Source organism: Danio rerio, chromosome 23 (genome assembly GCF_052040795.2).
Source record: "Danio rerio strain M-AB ecotype USA chromosome 23, GRCz13ab, whole genome shotgun sequence".
NCBI lineage: Eukaryota > Metazoa > Chordata > Actinopteri > Cypriniformes > Danionidae > Danio > Danio rerio.
Genome location: NC_141043.1, coordinates 2,632,597 through 2,655,732, shown reverse-complemented (window position 1 = coordinate 2,655,732; position 23,136 = coordinate 2,632,597). Strand labels below are relative to the sequence as shown.

Below are 23,136 nucleotides of genomic sequence, written 5' to 3'. Positions count from 1 at the left end.
GAGAGAGAGAGAAATAACACAGAGTAGTATACGGTGGCCAGCTGTGACGGCGTACATCACTGATTTATGCTCATTATTACTTGATATTGCCTCATCCACTTCATCCAACATGTAAAAACAATGCAAACAGAAGACACACTTCAAGTGGATGATGTTAAGGGGACAGTTCACGCAAAAATTATCATTCTGTCATCATTTAGTCATTGTCCACTTGTTTGAGTTTCGTTCTTGTCGAACACAAGGGAAGATATACTGAAGAATGCTGGAAAAAAAAGCTAATGACTTCCATTGTGTGTGTATGTTTATGTGTGTGTGTGTGCATATATATATATATATATATATATATATATATATATATATATATATATATATATATATATATATATATATATATATAAATAATTTATACAACAGTTCTGTCTGGTACTTGAATCTGATTGGCTGATGGCAGTGTGATATTCTGCAATATTAGAACTCGAACAGCCTCTTCACCTTTGTGTATTACTCCGCCCATATAGAGCAGCATACCACCAAACTCACTACAGCTTAACAAATCTTGCAGCTATTGGACAGTATAATGTACTTTTAAGGCTTTTTTAGTCGATAATGTGGTCGTTCAGATTGCAACTATGCAGTTTATTTATAAGGATAGTGCCTATTTCAAAATATTTATAATTTCTGAGAGACAGCGCGTCAGAGAGGGTTCTGGATGCAGACCTGGTGCAGTGCAATCTGAGCTGCATCCAATGCGCTTGCCCAACCCCACCCCTTACCACACCTGTCACAGAGACGTCACTCCATTGTGTCTGACATTGCATGGCTGACTGATGCAATCTCAGCTTGCATCATAAAGGCTGCATCCAGATACTATTGGTGCCTATCAACCAAAGACGATTGATGTTGTCTATCCACAAGATGACACCAGGACAACATAATAAGCCCTTGCTTAGATGATTAAAACTGTGTTTTCTAACTACAGCTGATCAAATCATTATTAAACTGGTAAGTGATATTCTCAGTCGATCTCTCTCTCTCTCTCTTTTGTATAGATTGCAACTATGCAGTTTATTCATAAGGATCCCGGTTCTCAACAGAGTTATTCAAAGACTTCATACCCAAACTCCCCCTCCTTATCGCAAACACAACAGCAGTCTGGTAGTGACTGCGTTGCTTTTTTCTGGGTTAATTATTGTGATATCCTGATGCAACATAGAAATACAGTAGACTTTAACACTGTAAAAATATATCTCTGTAGATGGATGTCACGTTCAGCCTCATAATCTTAAAATATCAGCAAAATCAGCTGTTTTATCATCACTTTAGAAATTACGCTATAGAGAATCATTCAAACACTAGCTCTGAAGTGACTGGAGAATTAGTGACGGCTTCTGCTGTTCTGATGTCAGCTGCAAATGTGAATGAATGGCGGAAGAAAGTAGTTCCTAATACAATAGGGTTTTAGGCTCTCTGTCTTTGATTTTCTTATTTATATACACGATTGTGTTGTCGAACTGTTGTATAAATGCAATATCACACTCGTAGCACTCGTATGGCTGTATATAAACACTGGTGGGACGCTAAGGCACTCAGCCTGTGGCCTCGTGCCAACGCACGCCTTTCACCAGTGCTGATATACAGCCATATCACACCACTACTGATATATATATATATATATATATATATATATATATATATATATATATATATATATATATATATATATATATATATATAGTGAAAAAGTCCATAAGCCGGGTCTTGAACTCGGGCCCCCCTGTTCTGATATATGTTGGCGCAATAATTATTGGGCTATTAGTGCCAACGTCCATAGTATTTTAGTTCCTACTATGGCTATCAATGGCTTCCCCCCCCAAAAAATTCTTCAGAATATCTTGTTTTGTGTTGAACAAAAGACAGAAATTCATAACAGTTTACAAGCATTGTGAGTAAATAATGAGGAAAGCTCATTTTTGGCTGTCCTGTCCCTTTAAGAACCCTTATAAGGCTACAGGGCATTAGATTTTCCTAAAAACGCCACTGACATTCGTGCTGTGCTCTCCGTAGAGTCAATATGATGCAGAAAACAGTCCGTTTCAGATTCAAACAAGGAAATAAAGCATAGACATACACCAGACTTACATTATTCTGTTAGCTTTAGATAGCCTACTACAATAATAGATTTTGGCAGGTGATAGGAAAGACTACGAGAAGAATTCTTAAAAATGACCAAACACCAAATGACAGGATGATAATTAAAAAGAAAGTTGCATAAAAAAAAATCTAATCCTCTCAATGCAAGAACAGTGGTATTGACATCATGGCAAATGTTGGATGGTATGGTGAAATACACTTGGGGTAAAGTTGGTTTTATATTGGCACATTCAGGCTTTTACCTTCTTCATATGATTTCAGAATAGTATTCTTTGCTAATTCCAAATACGAAATCATATTAGCAGTCAACGACTATCAAAGTACAACATTGTTCGCGGTCAATTAAATCGTGCATACCTAGATAGGACTTCAGACCAAATATTTAACGGATGTTAAACGATAAAGTCTAAAAGTGCGACTATAAAGCCAACTTTACCTCAATTAAAATACCCAGTAGAAATCAAGCAGATTCTGGAACAACACACGGATGAAAACAATAAGGTTGTGGTTTCAAAATGAGACTAACGCAAACATTGAATTGTAAATAGTTTGCTATTATATACATTTGAATGCAACTATAATCGTATACCTCTTTTTAAGGTAGACCCCCCCCCTCAACTCATGCATGTTGGCATCTCATTCACCAATGCAAACGAAAACAGCATACTGCTAAATACCATGATTCTCCAAAAACGTAAGACAGTGCAAACTTCTCAAAATAAAAGTACAAACAGTCATATAATTCTATACGTTTCAGCACCATTGTTAGTCTATTCATTACTGAATACACGTGTAAGAAAGATCACAAAGTGGTGGACGCAATTCCTATGAATGTGTGTTTGCTGACTATCGAGGAAGAGCGCGCTTTTAGGAGTCGACGTACACTTTAGTTTTGAGTGCATGTGTGCTTGGTCTGTCCCAACAGGGACGTTGACCTAGCAGACTCTGACAGACTGACGTCCGAGGACGACAAAGATGTAAATCACAATCATATGATCAATATGAGAGGCGTGGTGAAATGCAAATAAGGAACGGATGCTTGGAGAAATGGTTGAATGGTCGTTCTTTGTCTCTGTGGTCACAGTGATTTCTCACGTAAGTGCTGTATGGGGGACAGTTGAGCAGTGTTTTGCTACGCTGACATCTACACATCAGTGGACAACCACATGAAGGGCCGACGGTGCAATCTCACAAAACTATTTCAAGGGACACTGCAGCTCTAAAATCAGTGTATTCTGCACAATGCAGTCATACCATACATATATATTTGGCAGCTTTTGAATTCAGATTGAGATTCTTGTCATGTTTTATGAGATTTCCACATTAATAATCCTTCATGAAGCAGGAAAAAAAAGAGTCACAACTTTAACTATCCTGCACATTCAGCATGCACTTCTATCTAAAGCCTATGCCAAACACTCCTCGTTGATCATGTGACCTGTAAAGTCATTGCACACTGCCCTGATATACACCTATTATCTAGATCAGATGTTGACAGAGCTAATCTTTAGCTTCACGTTACTTTCAGTGTTGTGTTGTTGGCATAGTATCAGTACCATCCACGATGGACCTCAGTTTAACGCAAGGCTCTGTTTCAAAATCTAGTGAGCTAGATGACTGGGGAAGCTCTCTAGTAAGACTCTAGGTGTGTCCAAACTTGGTTCAGGAGGGCCGGTGTCCTGCAGATTTTAGCTCCAACTTGCATCAACACACTTGCAAGGATGTTTCTAGAAAGCCTGGTAAGAGCTTGATTAGCTAGCCCAGATGTGTCTGATTGTGGTTGGAACTAAACTTTGCAGGACACCGGCCCTCAAGGACCAAGTTTGGACATGCCTGCTCTAGTAGGCATAAATCCATAGTATACTTGAATACTGGGTGAAAACATTTATTTCCTCAGAGCTGTCAGCTTAACCAGCTGATGTCCAGGCGTTTTTTCTTTTGCATATTCTAAAACTTACAACGCAAATCTTTTTTAAGAAATGTCAGCATCCACATGGACACAGGAAAACTGCGTGAGTTAAGTCATACTGCACTTTTCTCCCCAGAGACTTCCATTCATACGCACGCGAATGCGTCAGACCGAAAAAGCAAGGTCGTGCGGCAGTTTTCGTAGTTCGATGCATTGGAAAGTTTAAGCTTGGTAAACTTTGGCCTGCGAAATCGCATCACTTGACTGCGTGAGACCGATCGAGGATCAAAACATGACCTCTCTGGTCAGAACTTTCAAACACTGACCAATCACTCGCTTTTTTAAATGTCTAATCATCGTGTTTATTCCCGCCCCTTTTCGCAGCGCCACACACCAGAATTTCGCAAGCTCAAACTCTAGTGTGACCGCAGCTTTAATATGGTGTAATATGTATGCCACACCTACATGTGGTGCTGTAAACAAACATGGACAGATCCGCAGGATACACTACAGTCGCAAAAGAATGCAGCGAGCATGTGAACACAGCTCTGTTACAAACACAGCTCAGTAATCCACCATTATCGTTTTTACGGTTGTTACATCCGAGGATCTTCCATCTTTACGTGGTACAATGGTGTCATCATTTCCAAAAAGTTGATGATTACCATACCTGCCAACATTTGTCTTTGGGGTTGTTGGGCAGAGTGGTAGGGATGTTTAGGTTTCTGCAGGATACTATTGGACAACCGCTGCAATCGGATATTATACCAAAGTCAGCAATCCAGGGGTGTTATAGATTATACTAAAAAGCTGAGGACCGGTTGGGGGGTGAGTTGTTGTGAGAGAGTGAGAGAGAGAGAGAGGGGGGGGGGGGGTGAAACTAAGGGAGTTTTTTGGGAGAATAACAAAACGGGAGATGGGCTGAAATACTAGAGACTGTTGGCAAGGTAGGTATGATGATTACATGACTATGCTAGGAGTGGTGTTTTAGGATTTTCCACTCTGTTCCCTGCTGAAAAATCCATCTTAAACCAGCCTAGGCTGGTTGGCTGGTTTTAGCTGATTGACCAGCCAAATTTTAGAGGGGTTTTGGCCAGTTCCAGCCATTTCCAGCCTGTTCTTAGCTGGTTAGGCTGGAAAATGACCAGCTAAATCCAGCTAAAACCAGCTTGACCAGCCTGGTTTAAGCTGGATATAGCTGGTTTTGGCTGGACTCCCAGCTTGGCTGGTCAAGCTGGTTTTAGCTGGTCATCTTCCAACCTGACCAGCTAAGACCAGGCTGGAAATGGCTGGAAACCAGCCTGGAAGTGGCCAAAACCCCTCTAAAACCAGCCTGGTCAACCAGCTAAAACCAGCCAACCAGCCTAGGCTGGTTTAAGCTGGATTTTTCTGTAGGGTTATGTCATAAAATATTTTTTTAGTGTATAGATGCTAATGTGTGGACGAATGGCCAAAATAAAATAACAGACCCTTGTTGGTCTGTTAACGAGACAATCCCCAGTCTAGCTCACTAGGTTTTGGAACAGACAACATTAAAAAGCAACTAAATGTCTGAATGACTTTTGAAAGTTAGCACCTTTATATTCAAGATCAGGCATCAACGTCTCCTCTGAACCGACCTCTTTACAAGTATATCCCTTCTAGATTTGTCTTCATCTGGAAACTCTCACGCATTTTTATTCAAGTTCTTGCTCCCACGTTTATCCACATACTTCTCATTCTTGTTGTTTTCAAGTCAACTTTCCATTTTACTAGCTACAAATATATAGTAATGCTCCAATAAAGCATTCGGTTACTGGCTCTTTCTTTTCGCATTTTGTGAAAAATAAACCAAATCATGTTATTGAACAGCGCCAATTCAAGTGTCGTACATTTAGAGCAGGGGTCACCAAACTCGTTCCTGGAGGTCCGGTGCCCTGCAGGGTTTAGCTCCAACCTGCCTCAACACACTGCCGGGGTGTTTCAAGTATACCTAGTAAGACCTTGATTAGCTTGTTTAGGTGTGTTTGGTTAGGGTTGGAGCTAAAATCTGCAAGACACCGGCCCTCCAGGAACAAGTTTGGTGACCCCTGATTTAGAGGGATGTTGTTTGTAACACTGCAGCGTTTACATGTGTTCTTTTCAGCTATGTTCCCAGACTGGGAAACTGAATTAGGTGTTTCAAACACACACAGGAGGTGCATGAGTATTTGGGTAACTACATGGGTGATCTTCAACGGAGTAATTGTGCTTGGTGGTGAGCTGTTAGATAAGATTAGGAAGAGGATAACGATCAGCGGTACTCAATCCTGCTTCTGGTGGGACAGTGTCCTGCAGATTTGATCTCCAGCCAACACCAACACACCATTGTATACAAGTTTGTGGTAAGTCCTAAGACCTTGATCAGCTGGTACAGGTGTGAAATTAAGGCAGGAGCAAAGCTGTGCAGGACAGTGGCCCTTTATGAGCAGGTTTGGGAACCCCTAAAACAGATAAATGGGCTTGTGCTTAAGGACAAGCTTGATTAACAGGAAACTGAATAAGATAATTGACAAAAAAACAAACGATAAATGCAAGAGGAGGACTTTAAAAGACAGCTGAGAAGATAGGGGTTTCATTGGGAAATGTGTAATAATGCCCTCCATGTAAACTTTGACGCCTCAGTGGCAGATGTTGCGCTGGCACGGCTGGTGCAGGAAGGAGTTGCGGGTGTGGGTTGCGCGCCGCTGGACCTGCTCACGCACGCGGTTTTGGCGCTGCATGCGATTGCGTCCCAGGTGGCGACGCTCAGTGCGGGCTTTGGCCCTCTGGACCCTGGAGACCTGGGTGACTTTAGCTAGGGCACCGGCCTGTGCGGCTGCTCCCCGGGTCACCCGTGTGGGTAAACTGCTCCTGGTCACAGCGGGCAATGCTGATTCAGACATCCTGCTGGAACAGGGCAGATATGAGAGGGAAATGAGTGAGAAACAAATGGAAAGAACGAGGTGATAATGAAAGATTGGAAAACAGATGTAACATGCTGGACTTGATGTAACGTAATCAAAATTACATTTAGCATTTTGTCTATGCCACAGGTTTCCAGTGCTGCTCCTGGAGGGCCAAAGAGTTTCATTTCAGTACTCCTGAGGAGTTAAACAGGGGATGGGCACTCTCGGTACTAGAGGGCCGGTGTCCTGCAGAATCTAGCTCCAACACTAATCAAACAAACCTACCTGTAGCTTTCTAACACTAATTAGCTTGTTCAGGTGTGTTTGATTAGTGTTGGAGTAAAGCTTTGCATGACACCGGCCCTTCAGGACAGAGTTTGCCCAAACTCTGCAGGACAGTGGTTCTCCAGGAGAAGAACTGCATGCCTTTGGTATAAATGGTAAACTTTCAGATGATATTACACATCGACAGATTAACTGTATGCACAGCCAATCAAATCTAATTTAGTATTTAGGCATTTAGGCATAATTTGGCATTTTTAGGAGCCACCCTGCTGAAAATTCCAGCTTCAACCAGCCTAGGCTGGTTGGCTGGTTTTAGCTGGTCGAACAGCCTGGTTTTAGAGGGGTTTTGGCCACTTCCAGGCTGGTTTCCAGCCATTCCAGCCTGATCTTAGCTGGTCAGGCTGGACAATGACCAGCTAAAACCAGCTTGACCAGCCTAGCCAAGCTGGGGGTCCAGCCAAAACCAGCTAAATCCAGCTTAAACCAGGCTGGTCAAGCTGGTTTTAGCTGGATTTGGCTGGTCATTTTCCAGCCTGACCAGCTAAGACCAGGCTGAAAATGACTGGAAACCAGCCTGGAAATGGCCAAAACCCCTCTAAAACCAGGCTGTCCGACCAGCTAAAACCAGCCAACAAGCCTAGCCTGGTTTAAGCTGGATTTTTCAGCTGGGCAGTATATCAAAATTGCTAAAAACCACCCACCAGGTGATTATAATATGCAAATTTCTAATGAAATGTATTTACTAGGCCATGAACGGCTAAGTCTGGCCCCTTGAGATTCACCTCCCTGCAGAGCTTTTCTTTAACCCTGTACTTTGTGTAGCTTTTTAAGTAATTCTGCAGACCTTGAGTAGCTTCTTTAGGAGAGTCTGATTAGGCTGAAGCTAAACTCTGCAGGAAAGCAGACCTCAACTGCTGGAGTTGAGAAACAAACCAAATACCAGTGTCTTTACCAATCCCAATCACCATATATATTCTGCTTTTCGTTTTGCCGTTTCCACCTAGTGTTAAGTTGCATTTTGAGTTTAGAATACATTTTAAAATCGTATAATTTATTTTAAAATCTCGCCATTGTGAAGCACCAACTGCTGCGTCATTATACCCCCACAAGAAGATCTTGTGACCAAAAGATCAGAAAAGATTGTGGCTGTTTTTTTTTATCTTGTTATAAATAAAGCAAACTTGAAACTTGAACTTGCATTTTCACTGATCCAGTCACAAGTTGTCATCTGAGACAAATTACCATGCTTTCAAATGTGACCTCCGTGACGACTTGTGTTTGGATTTGGTCAAGATTCTTTCCCCATTTTGACATGCTCTACATCAGTTTGGCGAGACCGCTCAGTGTGACACATGAATGACTGAAGCCATTGTGGCTGTTTGAATTCTTGTGACCACATGAGCATTACCACTTTTAAACGGCATTTTTTCATGCTTTCTACTACATCTGGAAGCGGACAATATCAGAACTTTTCAGTCCTCATTTAGACCTGTGTTTAGCATTGTCTACTTCTGATCATTCATTCATCCATTCATTTTCTTGTCGGCTTAGTCCCTTTATTAATCCGCCAACTTATCCAGCAAGTTTTTACGCTGCCCTTCCAGCCGCAACCCATCTCTGGGAAACATCCACACACACATTCACACACTACGGACAATTTAGCCTACCCAATTCACCTGTAAATGAATGATAATCTCCCGGAAATCATGCGTCTCCTGCCCGGTCCTTAAATATGTTGCACACCCCTCTCTCCACTGCATCCCTACTAGCTCTTCAGGTACATCGGGCGCAACTCACCCCCACCGCTCTTCAAGTACGTCTCGCGCGCATACGCCCCCCTTTACAGATATGTCGCTCACTACCCCCATAGCAAAATTTCTCTGGCCCAAATCTGGCCCACACCATCAGCCTTTGCTTGGCCCACATGCTGCAGTGAATTACGGTACATGACTGGACCAAATCTGGCTTTCAGACAAGAGGCAAACATGGACCATATCTGGGCCAAGTTTCAGCCAAGTTAATAACCCATAACTGGGCCTGAACTGGGCCAGATATGTTGGTGTTTCACGACTGTGATGTTTTTTATAAACCATGAAGCATTTCGCTTTACGGTTGTGCTTTTTCTTGAAGCGACCCGATTGATAGAATTTTTTCTTTAGTCAAAAATAATGTAAATGTATTTTAAAAGTGGGTCAAGATGGACCAAACTTACGTGGCCCACATATACATTTGTAACATCTGGGCCAGATACTACATTTGATATCTGGCCCAAGTCTTGAGTGCTGCCTGTAAGACGGTGCCGCCTCGGCCAAACCTGGGCCATGTTTGGCCCATGTGCTGTATGCCAGTGACGGACGAATGCCTGCTGTGCCAGCTTTATGCCAAATCTGGGCCAGAATTCTATGCTATTGGGGTACTCAACCCGCCCGCCCCCTGTCCCAATGTCACCCCCCCCCACCCCGTTCTTCGAGCATCCACTAATCCGCTACCTCCAGCAAATCAACTCTGTATCCCCCGAAAAAGACTTTTTCCAACTTGGGATGTCTGGGATAGTGTTGGGGTTAGGTGCTCCAAAATATTGCTGAAAATGTGTTTATGAGGATTCATGAGATACGAAAGTCAACTACAATACGTCACGCCAACTGAAATACAATAGGTTTAAAATCTTGAGGAAAGTCCTACTGAAATACTTTAGGTCAAAATCATCTTGAGGAACACAAAAAATGCCTACTGAAATACTATAGGTTAAACGATGTGTTCTGGAACGTGGAAAAATGGGTGAAATTTCTGTCAGGGAACACGAATAGATACATCAAATTTCGTGACTATATAATCTGCTGTGATACTGGGTTGAATGGTGAAGGTAAGTTTTACCTGATGCTGCCAGCCAGACTGGTGGCGCTCTCCTCCATGGCAGGGAGAGGGCCGGGCGAGACGTACACGGACATGCTGGGGTGCTCGATGAGGAGGTCCTCCATGGGACTAGCCTCCGCCGTGGCTCCCTCTGCAGTAAAACAGGGTGGAGGGGTGACAAACCAGCTCTCATCCATGCTGCAGTCACTACAGGAGCACGAGCCCCGCTCGCTTAACAACACATTCACTTCTACTGACTCAAGGTGGGAGAAGGAGGCGGGGTCAGGAGCGGAGCAGGCGGACAGAGGAGGTGTGGCCTGCGTCCTGCCTGCTCTACTCCTGCGGTTTTTGCAGGTAGGAGGAGAAGCGTGACATTCAGAGCGGGGACGGGCGCAGGCTACTGATGCTGCCTCTGGCCCGTCCTCGCCTTCAGTCAAGTGGGAAGAGATAGAGGACAGAATAGAGTGTGTTTCCAGAGGATGAAAGTTTGGTTGAAGCCATGCGTTGGGTATCATGAGCACACATACCAGTAAAAAGGAATCATTCAAATATGGAGAAATGAGAAGGGATACAGAAACAACAGAGAAACATAGAAGACAGGAATACTGCCATTAGTTTCTTATAACCCTTTTAAACATTCTCTAATAACCATGTATTAGAAGTCTGTCTATTTGTCTGTCTATCTATCTATCTATCTATCTATCTATCTGTCTGTCTATTTGTCTGTCTATCTATCTATCTATCTATCTATCTATCTATCTATCTATCTATCTATCTATCTATCTATCTATCTATCTATCTATCTATCTATCTATCTATCTATATATCTATCTATCTGTCTATCTGTCTGTCTATTTGTCTGTCTATCTGTCTATCTATCTATCTATCTATCTATCTATCTATCTATCTATCTATCTATCTATCTATCTATCTATCTATCTATCTATCTATCTGTCTGTCTGTCTGTCTGTCTGTCTGTCTGTCTGTCTGTCTGTCTGTCTGTCTGTCTGTCTGTCTGTCTGTCTATCTATCTATCTCTTCCATCTATCTGTCGATCTGGTCTATCTATCTATTGGTCTATCTGTCTATTTATCCATCTATCCATCCATCTATCTATCTACATCCATTTGCATCAATCATTTGTTTTAATTGTTTTAAATTAAACACAATTTTAAATTAATCAAAATGTCAATTTGCTTAATTAAAACAGACAGATGTACAAGACATTAAGTAAATAAAAACTCCAGGTTTGTACAGCCCACTTGGAGCTCAAGTCCCACCCACTTGGAGCTGGCTCCGACCTTCGTTTATACCCTTCTCAACTAAACTCAAACTTCACTGGCTGGCCATCTAATTTGGCATTATGGTACAAGCCCAAGGTTTCATCATGTTAGTCATGTTGATAATTTCCCAACACAGATGTCTGTATAGACAAATAGTGAGGCAATCCACTAGGTTTTGGAACCATGCTAATGCTTTCCAAATTCATATATATTAATCCAGTGCACACAATAGACTGCTTTATTATTACCACAAACGCAAAATTTCATTACTTAGAATTTACACATTGCCTTTAACCCTTTCCCCGCCATTAATTGTCAATTATGAGTAAATGCTTCCCCACCATAGACAGGGTTTAGGGATATTATAATAAGAAAAGACCCAGCAGATGTCCTGAATGAGTTCCAGGACTTCTGGGTCTCCTGGGAGTAAAATATAAGACCATCAGAGAAAGTGTGGATCAGATTGCATGTAAAACTAAAGAGTTATACAACTTTCCTTTGACTTACAAAGGCAATCCAGAAGAAGGTATATATGAATGTTTATACATATATTTGTGTGTATTTGCATTATATACTATGTTTTGAAAAAGCTTAAAGGCAGAGGCTTGGTTCTTTATTCTGATATATAATATGCTCATGTATTCATAGCAAAAAAAATTTGAGGGTGGTCAAATATAGGTGAAAATCATAAAAAAATGCTTGTGGTGTCTGGCAACTTTTTAAAATGCTGACGGGTAAAGAGTTAATCTGTGACCTGGGTAAATGCAGGTCAGTTGGAGAGAGTTTGGGGTGTGTTTGTAGGACACTCACCGGGCAGGTTGACCAGGAGCCATCCCTCTTCATCTGCCTCGGTCACGCAGGGCTTTGGTCCCTTCAGCTCTGGAGTGACGTCGTCCACACTGCCGAAGAACAGACTGCTGAGCGCCTGGAACATGGCTGACGGAGGACACGGTTTCCTGAGAGATAGAAGCTGCCGAATAGAAGTAAATCTGCTGTTGTGTTGACTTGAGTCTGTAACGCTGCTGTTGTGTCAGTGCTGTGACGGATGGCAGGTTGATCACAGGTGTATTGGCCTTTTGTTGTTGGAGTTCAGAGAAGGCGCAGTACAATATAAGGTCTCACTTGGTTTGTGGTGCAAAGATCTACAAATGAGAAAAAGAAGAGCAGAACTGATCAAGAAAACCGAATCATAAAAATTATTTAGGAGTAAAATCTCAAACTAGAAAAAACTGAAAACTGAATTGTCCCAACACAAATTGATTAACTTAACCGTTTTTACAAACCTAAAACAATTAAGTTGTTTTGCTGACAAAAAAAACTTTAGGATTGAGCTGTTTTAACTCATTTTTAATAAGTAGTTTGAACAAGCAAGTCATTTGAGTCTATCTATCTATCTATCTATCTATCTATCTATCTATCTATCTATCTATCTATCTATCTGTCTGTCTGTCTGTCTGTCTGTCTGTCTGTCTGTCTGTCTGTCTGTCTGTCTGTCTGTCTGTCTGTCTGTCTGTCTGTCTGTCTGTCTGTCTGTCTATCTATCTATCTATCTATCTGTCTGTCTGTCTGTCTATCTATCTATATATCCTGTTTGTCTGTCTGACTGTCTGTCTAACTATTGATCAGTCTGTCTGTCTGTCTGTCTATCCGTCTATCTGTCTGTCTATCCGTCTATCTGTCTGTCTGTCTATCTATCTATCTATCGGTCTGTCCGTCCGTCCGTCTGTCTATCTATCTGTCTGTCTTTCTGTCTATCTGTATTTCTATCAATCTATCGATCTGTCTATCCGTCTGTCTATCTATCTATCTATCTATCTATCTATCTATCTATCTATCTATCTATCTATCTATCTATCTATCTATCTATCTATCTATCTATCTATCTATATGTCTGTCTGTCTGTCTGTCTGTCTATCTATATGTCTGTCTGTCTATCTGTCTATCTATATGTCTGTCTGTCTGTCTGTCTGTCTGTCTGTCTATCTATCTATCTATCTATCTATCTATCTATCTATCTATCTATCTATCAATCTATCTATATGTCTGTCTGTCTGTCTGTCTGTCTGTCTGTCTATCTATATGTCTGTCTGTCTGTCTGTCTGTCTGTCTGTCTGTCTGTCTATCTATCTATCTATCCATCTATCTATATATCTATTGTTCTGTTTGTCTGTCTTTCTATCTATTTATCCATCTATCTATTGGTCTATCTGTCTATTAATTTATCTGTTCATCCGTCCATCTATCTATCCATCTATCTATCTACATCCATTTGCATTAATAATTTGTTAATCTTAAATTAATCAAAATGTCAATTTGCTTAATAAAAAATAGTTAAATGGCTGAAGATAATTTATTTAACCTGCAAATAAAAAGAAGTGATGCAAAATTCTCTAAAAAATAAAAAATAAGAGACCACTTTATTGGCTCTCTGGATTTTTCAATAATGGGCAAGTGTACAATGTTTATTTGTGTTTTATTATAAACACTACTGTACAAAAACTAAGAAGATTATGATTTATAGCAGGGATCACCAACCCTGATCCCAGAGGCTTTCCATGCAGCTCTAGCACACCTGTAATTAGGAGCACCTTGATTAGCTGCTCCAGGTATGTTTGACTGGGGTTGGGGTTGCAATCTAGAGGATGGTAAACCTCCAGGAGCAGGATGATGATTTAGAGCACTTCATTTTACAATCTATTGCTTAGAGTCAAATAAATAAAAAAATCCTAATGTTTTCAGACATTAAATATAAGAGGGGGAAAACATTTACACATGAGCAATTCCAGCGTTATGGATGTGACATTTGCAGTAAAAATTCAAAACAGAAAATGTATATGTTAACATTATATTGAAATATGTTTATATTTTACAAAACAACTAACCACAGAGGTTTGAGATCAGAAAAATATCAATCTGTAAACAATATTTTGGTTTTAAATGAGGGAAATAAGCATGTGTTATGGATCTGACTTAGCGAGTTTAAAGTACACAACATGCTTTGTAGAAATTCTCTAAATTAAACTGGACATCCCAAAAGAAACAATAATAATCTAAGGAATAAAAGTTGGCTCTCTGTAGAACATTTTTTTAACCTTCAAATAACAAACAGGTGTGTTCAACTTCCATAGTTAAACATATATAAAATTATATCCAAGCAGCATACAATAAACAAAACAGTACAAATAAAAATGATATAAATAATACAAAAGAAAATACATTACATTCAGGGGGGTCAGTCCCATATAAGTTGGCAAAAGCTTAGAGAGCTTTGAGGCACCTTTTGGTTTTACCTTTTTATGGATTTATATAAAATGTTAAAACCTTTTTGAAATGCTTTGAAACAAAAGAAATACTGTAACAAATCTACATTTGTGAATATAAAATGTTGCGACAATCAACAGATTATTACACAGAAATTCAATTTCTTTGGTTTTCATAAAAATTCCAAATTTCCATAGAATAAACATGATTGATTTTAATTTGTTCAACATTTTTGCATTTATGAGGAAAAAGCTTCCGTTATGGATGTGCCATCTCTCCATTATGGATGTGACATATGTGAAAATGCCACTTGTGTGATTTTGGTAAATCAAATATAATAACAGAGACATTTTTAAATTAAAATAAATTAAAATACAAGCCTACAAAAAAAAAAAAAAAACATAGAAAGGATTTCAATATTTTGGTGAAAACTTATTCTTTTCAGGGCAATGTTGACATTTGCATGGAATTGCTCATATGTACAGATAAATAAACACTTTGTTCTTATGCAATAACATTAAAATCCTATTCACTGCGTCATATTTACTGAAATGAAAAGCATTTAATTTGGCTCCCGACGGCTCCCCCTGCTGACGACCTGTATATTCAATCCTGCTGCCGGTGGGCGGGGCTTAAGGAACCCTGCGTGTTTATGACGTCATTGGCGCAGCCCAGCCCATCTCAAGACTAGCGGTCAGAGGATGAAAAAACAGAGGGAACAGGATCGTTCCGATAGAAAGCGACACAAACTGTTGTGACTACGGCGTTTGTGACAGAATATAAAAATAGTTTGCTTTTTTCAAAGATGCACGGAATGCACACTTAAAACTAACCAACCGTTGATTATTAAAAACGATTTCAGAGAAAGTCTGACTGATGCCGCCTGAAAAAACAACATCAAATCCCATTTGTACTAATCAATCCTGTGTGAATCGATGGGAAATTAGTGCAGCATAAAATATAAACGCATAACAGCAGTGAATATGAGCGCATAATGCGAAGAGAGAGAGAGACTGAGCGCAAAGGGTCAAAGCAATGACAGCTCGGATCAAGGGTATTACCATCGCTCATATAACTACACAAACCATTACAAAAAACACACACTTTCGATATAATCAAAGACTGGACGAGTATTACAACTCTATTTATCAACGGAAACCCCCACTGCTGCTAAATGCAAACGTAAAACACAACATTAGTGACCTATAGGTGTCATTTTACGACGGATTCTGAAAGGTACACCATCGAGAACACTGCTTTCGATGAACGCATCTGTGACGAGAGCAAAACGATGATGATGTCGTGTGAGATGGTTTAATAACAGAATAACTGCTCGTACAGAATCATCTACTGTATACCGCTGTGTTCAACTAGACATGTCTGATCTAGTTCAGTCACAACAGACGGAGCGGATTCTGCTCCACAAACAGATCTCGCTTCAACAGAACAGACAGGAGAGATGTATACAGCGTCTTACCTGCAAAATTATTCAAGTTGTAAACGCGACGACCACACAATAAAACAACAACAACAACAACAAAAATCTTAAAGCATAGCTTTAGGTATTCGTTTATATGAGGTAGTAAAATTCACAAAAAAATATGAAAAAGTCCTTCTTCTTAGAAGAAATCCGCGTGTAAAATCAGATTTACACGACGTTTCAGTCGTGGGATCTGCGGCTTGTACGTTATTTTCCCGAGCAGATACTGTTGGTGATGTTATTGCTTCGCCCAGCTGATCCGCAGATCAGAATACAGAACGTACAAAACAGCTGATTGTGATGTCACGGCGCTCGTAGCAACGGTCAGAGCCACGCCCACTCCCTCAGCTGGACCAATCAGATGTTTACACCAGACCGAGAGCAGTAAATGAAGCGGTGGGGGTTGGGCAGATTTGCCTCATCATTCGCTTTACCTTAAACAATCAATCGCATATGAAATCATAAATCAGCGGTGGAGCTCATATAGTAATGCTGGTGCTGTGTTTTGGGTTTGGTGTTTACAAAACACCAGAATAATACTGATACTGATGTTTAATGTTGATAACTGAAGGACATTTCAGCTACAAAATGCACTTACTTTCTGTAGCTGTAATGTCATTCAGTTATCAAACCGTCAACAATTATAACAAAATAATGTAATGTTATGAAGAAAAGCTATAAAATGCGCTATAAAATGTAGTCTGATGTGAGCAAACGCATTGTTGATGTGTAATTCTAAAGTGTTTTGAAAGGTGTAAAGAGATTTTATTTAATTTATTAAATCCAATCAATAATAGCCAGACATAACTATCATGATATTCAGATTAATAATCTCTCTCTTACTTGAGTAATTCAGAAAAATAGACTTTTATTGTTAATTTTTACTGCATTACGTGTAAATAACACACACAAAACATATTGGACGTCTGTTCTTAGCACAATATGCTGGTGAAGAGATGGCAAGGAACAGCATTTGAGTTAGCACAGTCTCTTAGTTTCCTTCTCTTTCTGCTTGATGCTGATCTTTTTTTTTTGTTTTGTTTTCTTTTTGTTTATTTGTATGTTTATATGTTATACACTATATATCTGACATGTCTCCGCCAGAATAAATTATAAATAAATTGTTTTTGAAAGGCAAAAAAAAAAAAAAGTTTCCATCTCATATCATTGCCACTTTGCGTTTTTAAAGGTGTCTGTTCAGGATATAATGTGACCGCGCTGTCTGGAGTCTGGATGTAATTTGATCAGTGCAGTGCTCGTGTCTCTTTAAACAGTGTTTGTAAATATTGCCTGTCCCGCCTTCTCCACATTCCTCAATTCCCTCTCGCCGCGGGGGCGGGGTTTAGACTGCCACGCGTCACATTTGACAAATCAGAACTCACAGTCTGAAGACAGACGTGTGAGCAACCTATGTGGAGCCGCGGATTGATGACAAGACCTTGATGGTTGACTGGCCTTTAAAGCGTCTTTAGAAAATAACTCAAATGCTGTTCCTTGCCATTTAGATTCTTTTCACCAGCATATTTGTGCTAAGAACAGACGTATAGGTTTTGTGTGTGTTGTTTACACGTAATGCAGACAAAATTAACAATAACAGTATATTTTTTTCTGAATTACTCAAGTAAGAGAGAGATTATTATTCTGAATATCATAATAGTTATGTCTGGCTATTATTGATATGATTTAGTAAATTAAATAAAATCTCTTTACACCTTTCAAAACACTTTAGAATTACACATCAACAATTGTAGAGTTAAAATCTGAATTATTAAACCCCCTTTGATTTTTTTTTTTTTTGCATTTTTTAAAAAATATTTCCCAAATTATGTTTAACAGAGCTAGGACATTTTCACAGTATGTCTGATAACATTTTTTCTTCTGGAGAAAGTCTTATTTGTTTTATTTCAGCCATAATAAAAGCAGTTTTTAATATTTTAAACACCATTTTAAGGTCAAAATTAGCCCCTTTAAGCTAATTTTATTTTTCCTGATAGTCTACAGAACAAACCATCGCTATACAATAACTTGCCTAATTACCCTAACCTGCCTAATTAACCTTATTAACCTAGTTAAGCCTTTAAATGTCACTTTAAGCTGTATAGAAGTGTCTTGAAGAATATTTAGTCTAATATTATTTACTGCCATCAAGACAAAGATAAAATAAATCAGTTAATAAAACTATTATGTTTAGAAATGTGTTGAAATTGTCTCTCCATTAAGCAGAAAAATAAAAAGAGAGGCTAATAATTCTGACTTCAACTGTAAATACAGAATCAGTCAATGGTCTGTAGTCATAATATACATTTAAAACAATCACAGTACTTTTGATGCAATCAAGTTATTGCTACTAGTCATTTAACACTTTCCAGTGAAATCAAAATGTGTATCAAATAACAGATGTGAACATAAAATGAAAGAAAAATGTCATGCTAACCTGTTTATTGATGGGATATGGGATATATGCACTTTCCCATAATTCCTCTCTATGACTGGACTAAAATAATAACATTAACCTTGAACGAGAGCCTAGATAAAACTGCTGGAGCATTTTGTTTCTCAAGAGCCGAAAGCCTCTGCACTTTAATCTTTACACCTGTGGCCAAATAAAACAGGCATGGCACAACATGCCCCAGGGGTTTGGTACGTGATATTACATATTAAGCAAACAAAGTGTTCTGTTATTAACCAAGGCATTTTCACAACCATGTTTCTCACACAAACACCAGCTAAAACCATCTAAGACCAGCTTGACTATTCTGGTTTAAGCTGGATATAGCTGGTTTTGGCTGGGCTCCCAGCCTGGCTAGGCTGGTCAAGCTAGTTTTAGCTGGTCATCTCCCAGCCTAACCAGCTAAGACCAGGCTGGAAATGTATGGAAACCAGCTTGGAAGTGGCCAAAACCCCTCTAAATCCAGGCTGGAAATGTCTGGAAACCAGCCTGGAAGTGGCCAAAACCCCTCTAAATCCAGGCTGGTCGACCAGCTAAAACCAGCCAACCATCCTAGGCAGGTTTAAGCCAGATTTTTCAGCAGGGTGGGAAGTTATCGAGAACTACCTGATCTCGTATACCTCCTAATGCTTATTGACCAGGCGGGAACCTTGGGCTCATCTATCTCTGAGCTCAGATTTCTCTCCCAGGACAGCATGCCAAACCTGCTAAAATAGTCCAGCATTATCTAAGTGTGAACACTTGAAGTCTTCAAATTGGAGTCAAACACCAACATATTCTGCTCGTGCGCATGCTGTTAAGAGTGAATTGGTAAAAAGGATTGCACTTTATTGCTCAATTCTCAATCAAAGGACATTCTGCTAATTATAGATAAAGTTTTGACGACACAATCTACTTTCTCAAACCTAGCAGTCCCTGGACACTCAAACTAATACAGTGATAACAGTTATCAACGAGTTAACAGAATGTGGAGCATCAAAATAAAAAGTAACCTGAAATGGCTCTTGCTGCTGTTTTAGGCTCACTCCAGTTCATGGTTTTAGAAGGTGTGCTCAGTTAATTCATACTCTCATGAAAGTAATTCAGAATTTTGTGCCTGTTCTTTGTTTTTCACAGTGTTGTTTTTATATATACGTCCAATAGTGACTCAACCAATAGTGAGACTTTAGGGTGGAGCTTGGGAAACCTGTTTGGAAACCATCTCTTCAGGATGTTTTGATGTCAACGCTGCTGCAGATGCCACACATATACAAACACATGCTAAAAACACAATTAACTACATTCCTGAAATCGTTCTGTCCTTGTGTTTCCAGCCTGTGCTTGTTTTCAAGCGCGGTCGTTTCTTAAAGTTTGAGTGATGTCTGCCAGGTTTAGAACTGGAAGTCGACTCCAAAAAGAATCAAACCTTGATTCCGATTCTTAAAGAAATCGTTTGGCCAAAAGTAAAAATTGCCCCATTATTTACTCACCCACAAGCCATCCTTATGCACATGACTTTCTGCTGTCGGATGAACACAGTCAGAGTAGAAATTTGATCATGCTGTATAATGGTGGCGACGCAGTAGCGCAGTAGGTAGTGCTGTTGCCTCACAACAAGAAGGTTGCTGGTTCGAGCCTCGGCTGGGTCAGTTGGCATTTCTGTGTGGAGTTTGCATGTTCTCCACGTGTTCGCGTTGGCTTGCTCTGGTTTCCCGCAAAGTCCAAAGGCATGTGGTACAGGTGAACTGGGTAGGCTAAAATTGACTGTAGTGTATGAGTGTAAATGAGAGTGTATGGATGTTTCCCAGAGATGGGTTGCAGCTAGTAGGGCATCCGCTGCATGAAACATATGCTGGATAAGTTGGAGATTCATACCCCGGTGGCGACCCCAGGTTGATAAAGGGTCTAAGTCGAAAGAAAATGAATGAATGTATAATGGTGTTGGGTAGTGGCTTTTATTTTGAAGCGTAAAACTAAAACTGTGGGTAAACTAACCCACACATCAGGTGTGTCAAACTCAGTTTCTGGAGCCCTGCAGAGTTTCTTTTCATTCATACTAAAGCTGTGGTCACAATAGAGTTTGAGCTTGTGAAATTCTGTCATACGGCGCTGTGAAAAGGGGCGGGATTAAACAAGATGATTAGACATTTAAAAAAGCAAGCGATTGCACCATATTTAGCTTTTTTGTACAGGGGTGCATTTCCCAAAAACCATCATTAGCCAACTATAGTCGCTAGTTCCGTCGTTACAAACATAGTTTGTTAATTTGGCGTTTCATTAATCCGTCGTTCCAATGAACATTCGCAAACTGCATCGCAAACTTGTGCACTTGCAACTACACCTCTGGAGCTGTAGTTAGAAATACAGTTCCTGGCTGTGTTCTATTCTCAGTTATCCCCCCTATGCCCTATTCATTTAGAACATTCTAACATTTAAACTCAGAATGTTTAAAAATAAAACAGCATATAAGTCATCTCTTTCAGGTGTAATTTGCTTTCAAACTATTTTTACAGTTCAGTTTTAGCGATCTTTATGTTTACAATTGTGCTCCCTTCGCAGTGCATTTTGAAAACATTGATGTCATTTTGAACACAGCCTCATGGCGAAAGCTATAGGCGACCTATTATTTAAAAGCGGAATTTATGTTACGTCTACAAAGCTTGTGAAAACAAAAAAACGCATACGTTACTTTTAATCTATAGTAGGTTATTTATTAAGTATCTGTACTGTATATGACATGGGCCTGCTGGTTAAAACTCTAAACAGGGTGGAGTAACAACTTCTTTAGAGAAGAACCCCATCATTTCTTTGAGCAAATTATACTGTTTTACATGCACACGCATTTAAAAAAAAATCCAGTATTAGTTTTGGTAAAAACATGCACTCGCTTTCCATATTAACGGAAATATATGTAAATGGAATATACAGAGCCTGTGTTTCCTTTACTAATATTATAGAGAACTTTACATATTCTATTCTAAAACATAAAAATAACTTACAAAAGTTAACACTATTCTAATATCATATATAAATCATATAAATAAATAAAAAAATAAATAAATAAATAAATAAATAAATAAATCGAGGGTATTATCTAAGAAATGAAATTTAGCATCAATTATTTATTAGAAAATGAAAAAAAAATCCCACTTTAATAATAACATAAATTATATTAATTATGATAATGATTATTATTATTATTATTACTATTATTATTATTGATAAGCTGGATATTGTTTATTTATTTATTTTTTAAAGTCTACTTTTACAATTTGACACATGCAAACCACTGCAGAAATGTTCTAACACACTACACACACACACACACACACACACACACACACACACACACACACACACACACACACACACACACACACACACACACACATATATATATATATATATACATTTTCAAATTCCATGAAATCTTTAGTGAAAGTTCTGTCAGGAAGACTTATATGCCACGTCATTAATATTTTCCCAGTAATGTGCAGCCCTAGTTTGGATTAAAAAAAGAAAGAACTGAATAAACCCCAACAGAGAGGAATCGATTCCCTGAACCGAACAGCTCTAGTCAGCTTGTTTGGCAGGTTCCTGCACAGGCCTTCGCCTTAGCTTGAAGGTGAAAAAGCAGGTGAAAGTTGACTCTGTGCTGGTGTTACACTACTGTTAACTTTAGCAGCCTGTACACACTGTACTCGACCGGAGGAACACTTTCCTCTATTTATGAGCATCACAGAAACCCAAGCACCTTTAAAATGGAGGAAATTCTATTTTGGGACAGTTTAAAGGGACAGTTCACCCAAAATGAGAGTTCTGTCATCATTTGCTCACACTTTACCAGATTCAAACCTTTAGGAGTTTCTTATTTCTGTTGAACACAATGGAGGATATTTTGAAAAATGCTGGAAACACAATCATTGACTTCCAAAGTATTTGTTTTTCCTATGGAAGTCAGTAGTAGCTGTAATTGTGTAGTAATTGTGTTCAACAGAAGAAACTCCACAGGAAGCAAAGAATTCTGGCCCAGATTTGGCATAAAGCTGGCACAGCAGGCATTTGTCCGACACTGGCATGCAGCACGTAGGCCAAACATTGCCCAGGTTTGGTTGAGGTGGCACTCGAGACTTGGGCCACATATCAAATGTAGTATTTGGCCCAGATGTTATAATGTATATGTGGGTTACGTAAGTTTGGCCTATCTTGACCCACTTTTAAAATGCATTTGTCATCAGTTGGAATACAATAACTTTTGCATAGATTATGGTGGAGACATTTTTCTTTTTTTCTATGATTACAGACATGTGCATGAACCACCAAAATTAATTACAGCACGCTAGACCACACACAACCTAAAAGGTGCACTTTCAAATCTGAGTTTACAAAAAAAAAATACAAAAAGCGCCTCTTTATTTAGATTTTTATTATAACACAGACAACATATACATTTATTTTAAACACTTTCAATAGTGTTTTATGAAAACTCAAAGGGTTTCCTTTAAAATGATACCAAATTTTTGCATTTGCACCTCTGCATTTGGATTTGAAAAGCTTTTAAATTTGGGTGGGCAAAATCC

The 23,136-nt window shown here is 39.4% G+C and overlaps 1 protein-coding gene across 4 annotated transcripts; it reads right to left on the bottom strand.

Moving 5' to 3' along the window:
• Positions 1-1,930: 1,930 nt before the first annotated feature.
• On the bottom strand, positions 1,931-16,417 carry tp53inp2b (tumor protein p53 inducible nuclear protein 2b). 4 transcript variants are annotated; one of them, XM_087306411.1, is made up of 4 exons: positions 16,126-16,417; positions 12,198-12,529; positions 10,126-10,531; positions 1,931-6,967 (listed from the first exon to the last, which is right to left on the bottom strand). In XM_087306411.1, exons 2-4 carry the CDS (start codon positions 12,319-12,321, stop codon positions 6,700-6,702), a joined length of 798 nt encoding a protein of 265 aa, XP_087162537.1. In that variant the 5' UTR covers positions 12,322-12,529; positions 16,126-16,417; the 3' UTR covers positions 1,931-6,699. The 4 variants fall into 4 exon arrangements, with proteins under 4 accessions (XP_087162537.1, XP_087162538.1, XP_087162539.1 ...); XM_087306412.1 differs by having other exon boundaries at positions 1,931-6,964; XM_087306413.1 differs by having other exon boundaries at positions 10,126-10,255.
• Between the last annotated feature and the right edge of the window lie 6,719 nt (positions 16,418-23,136).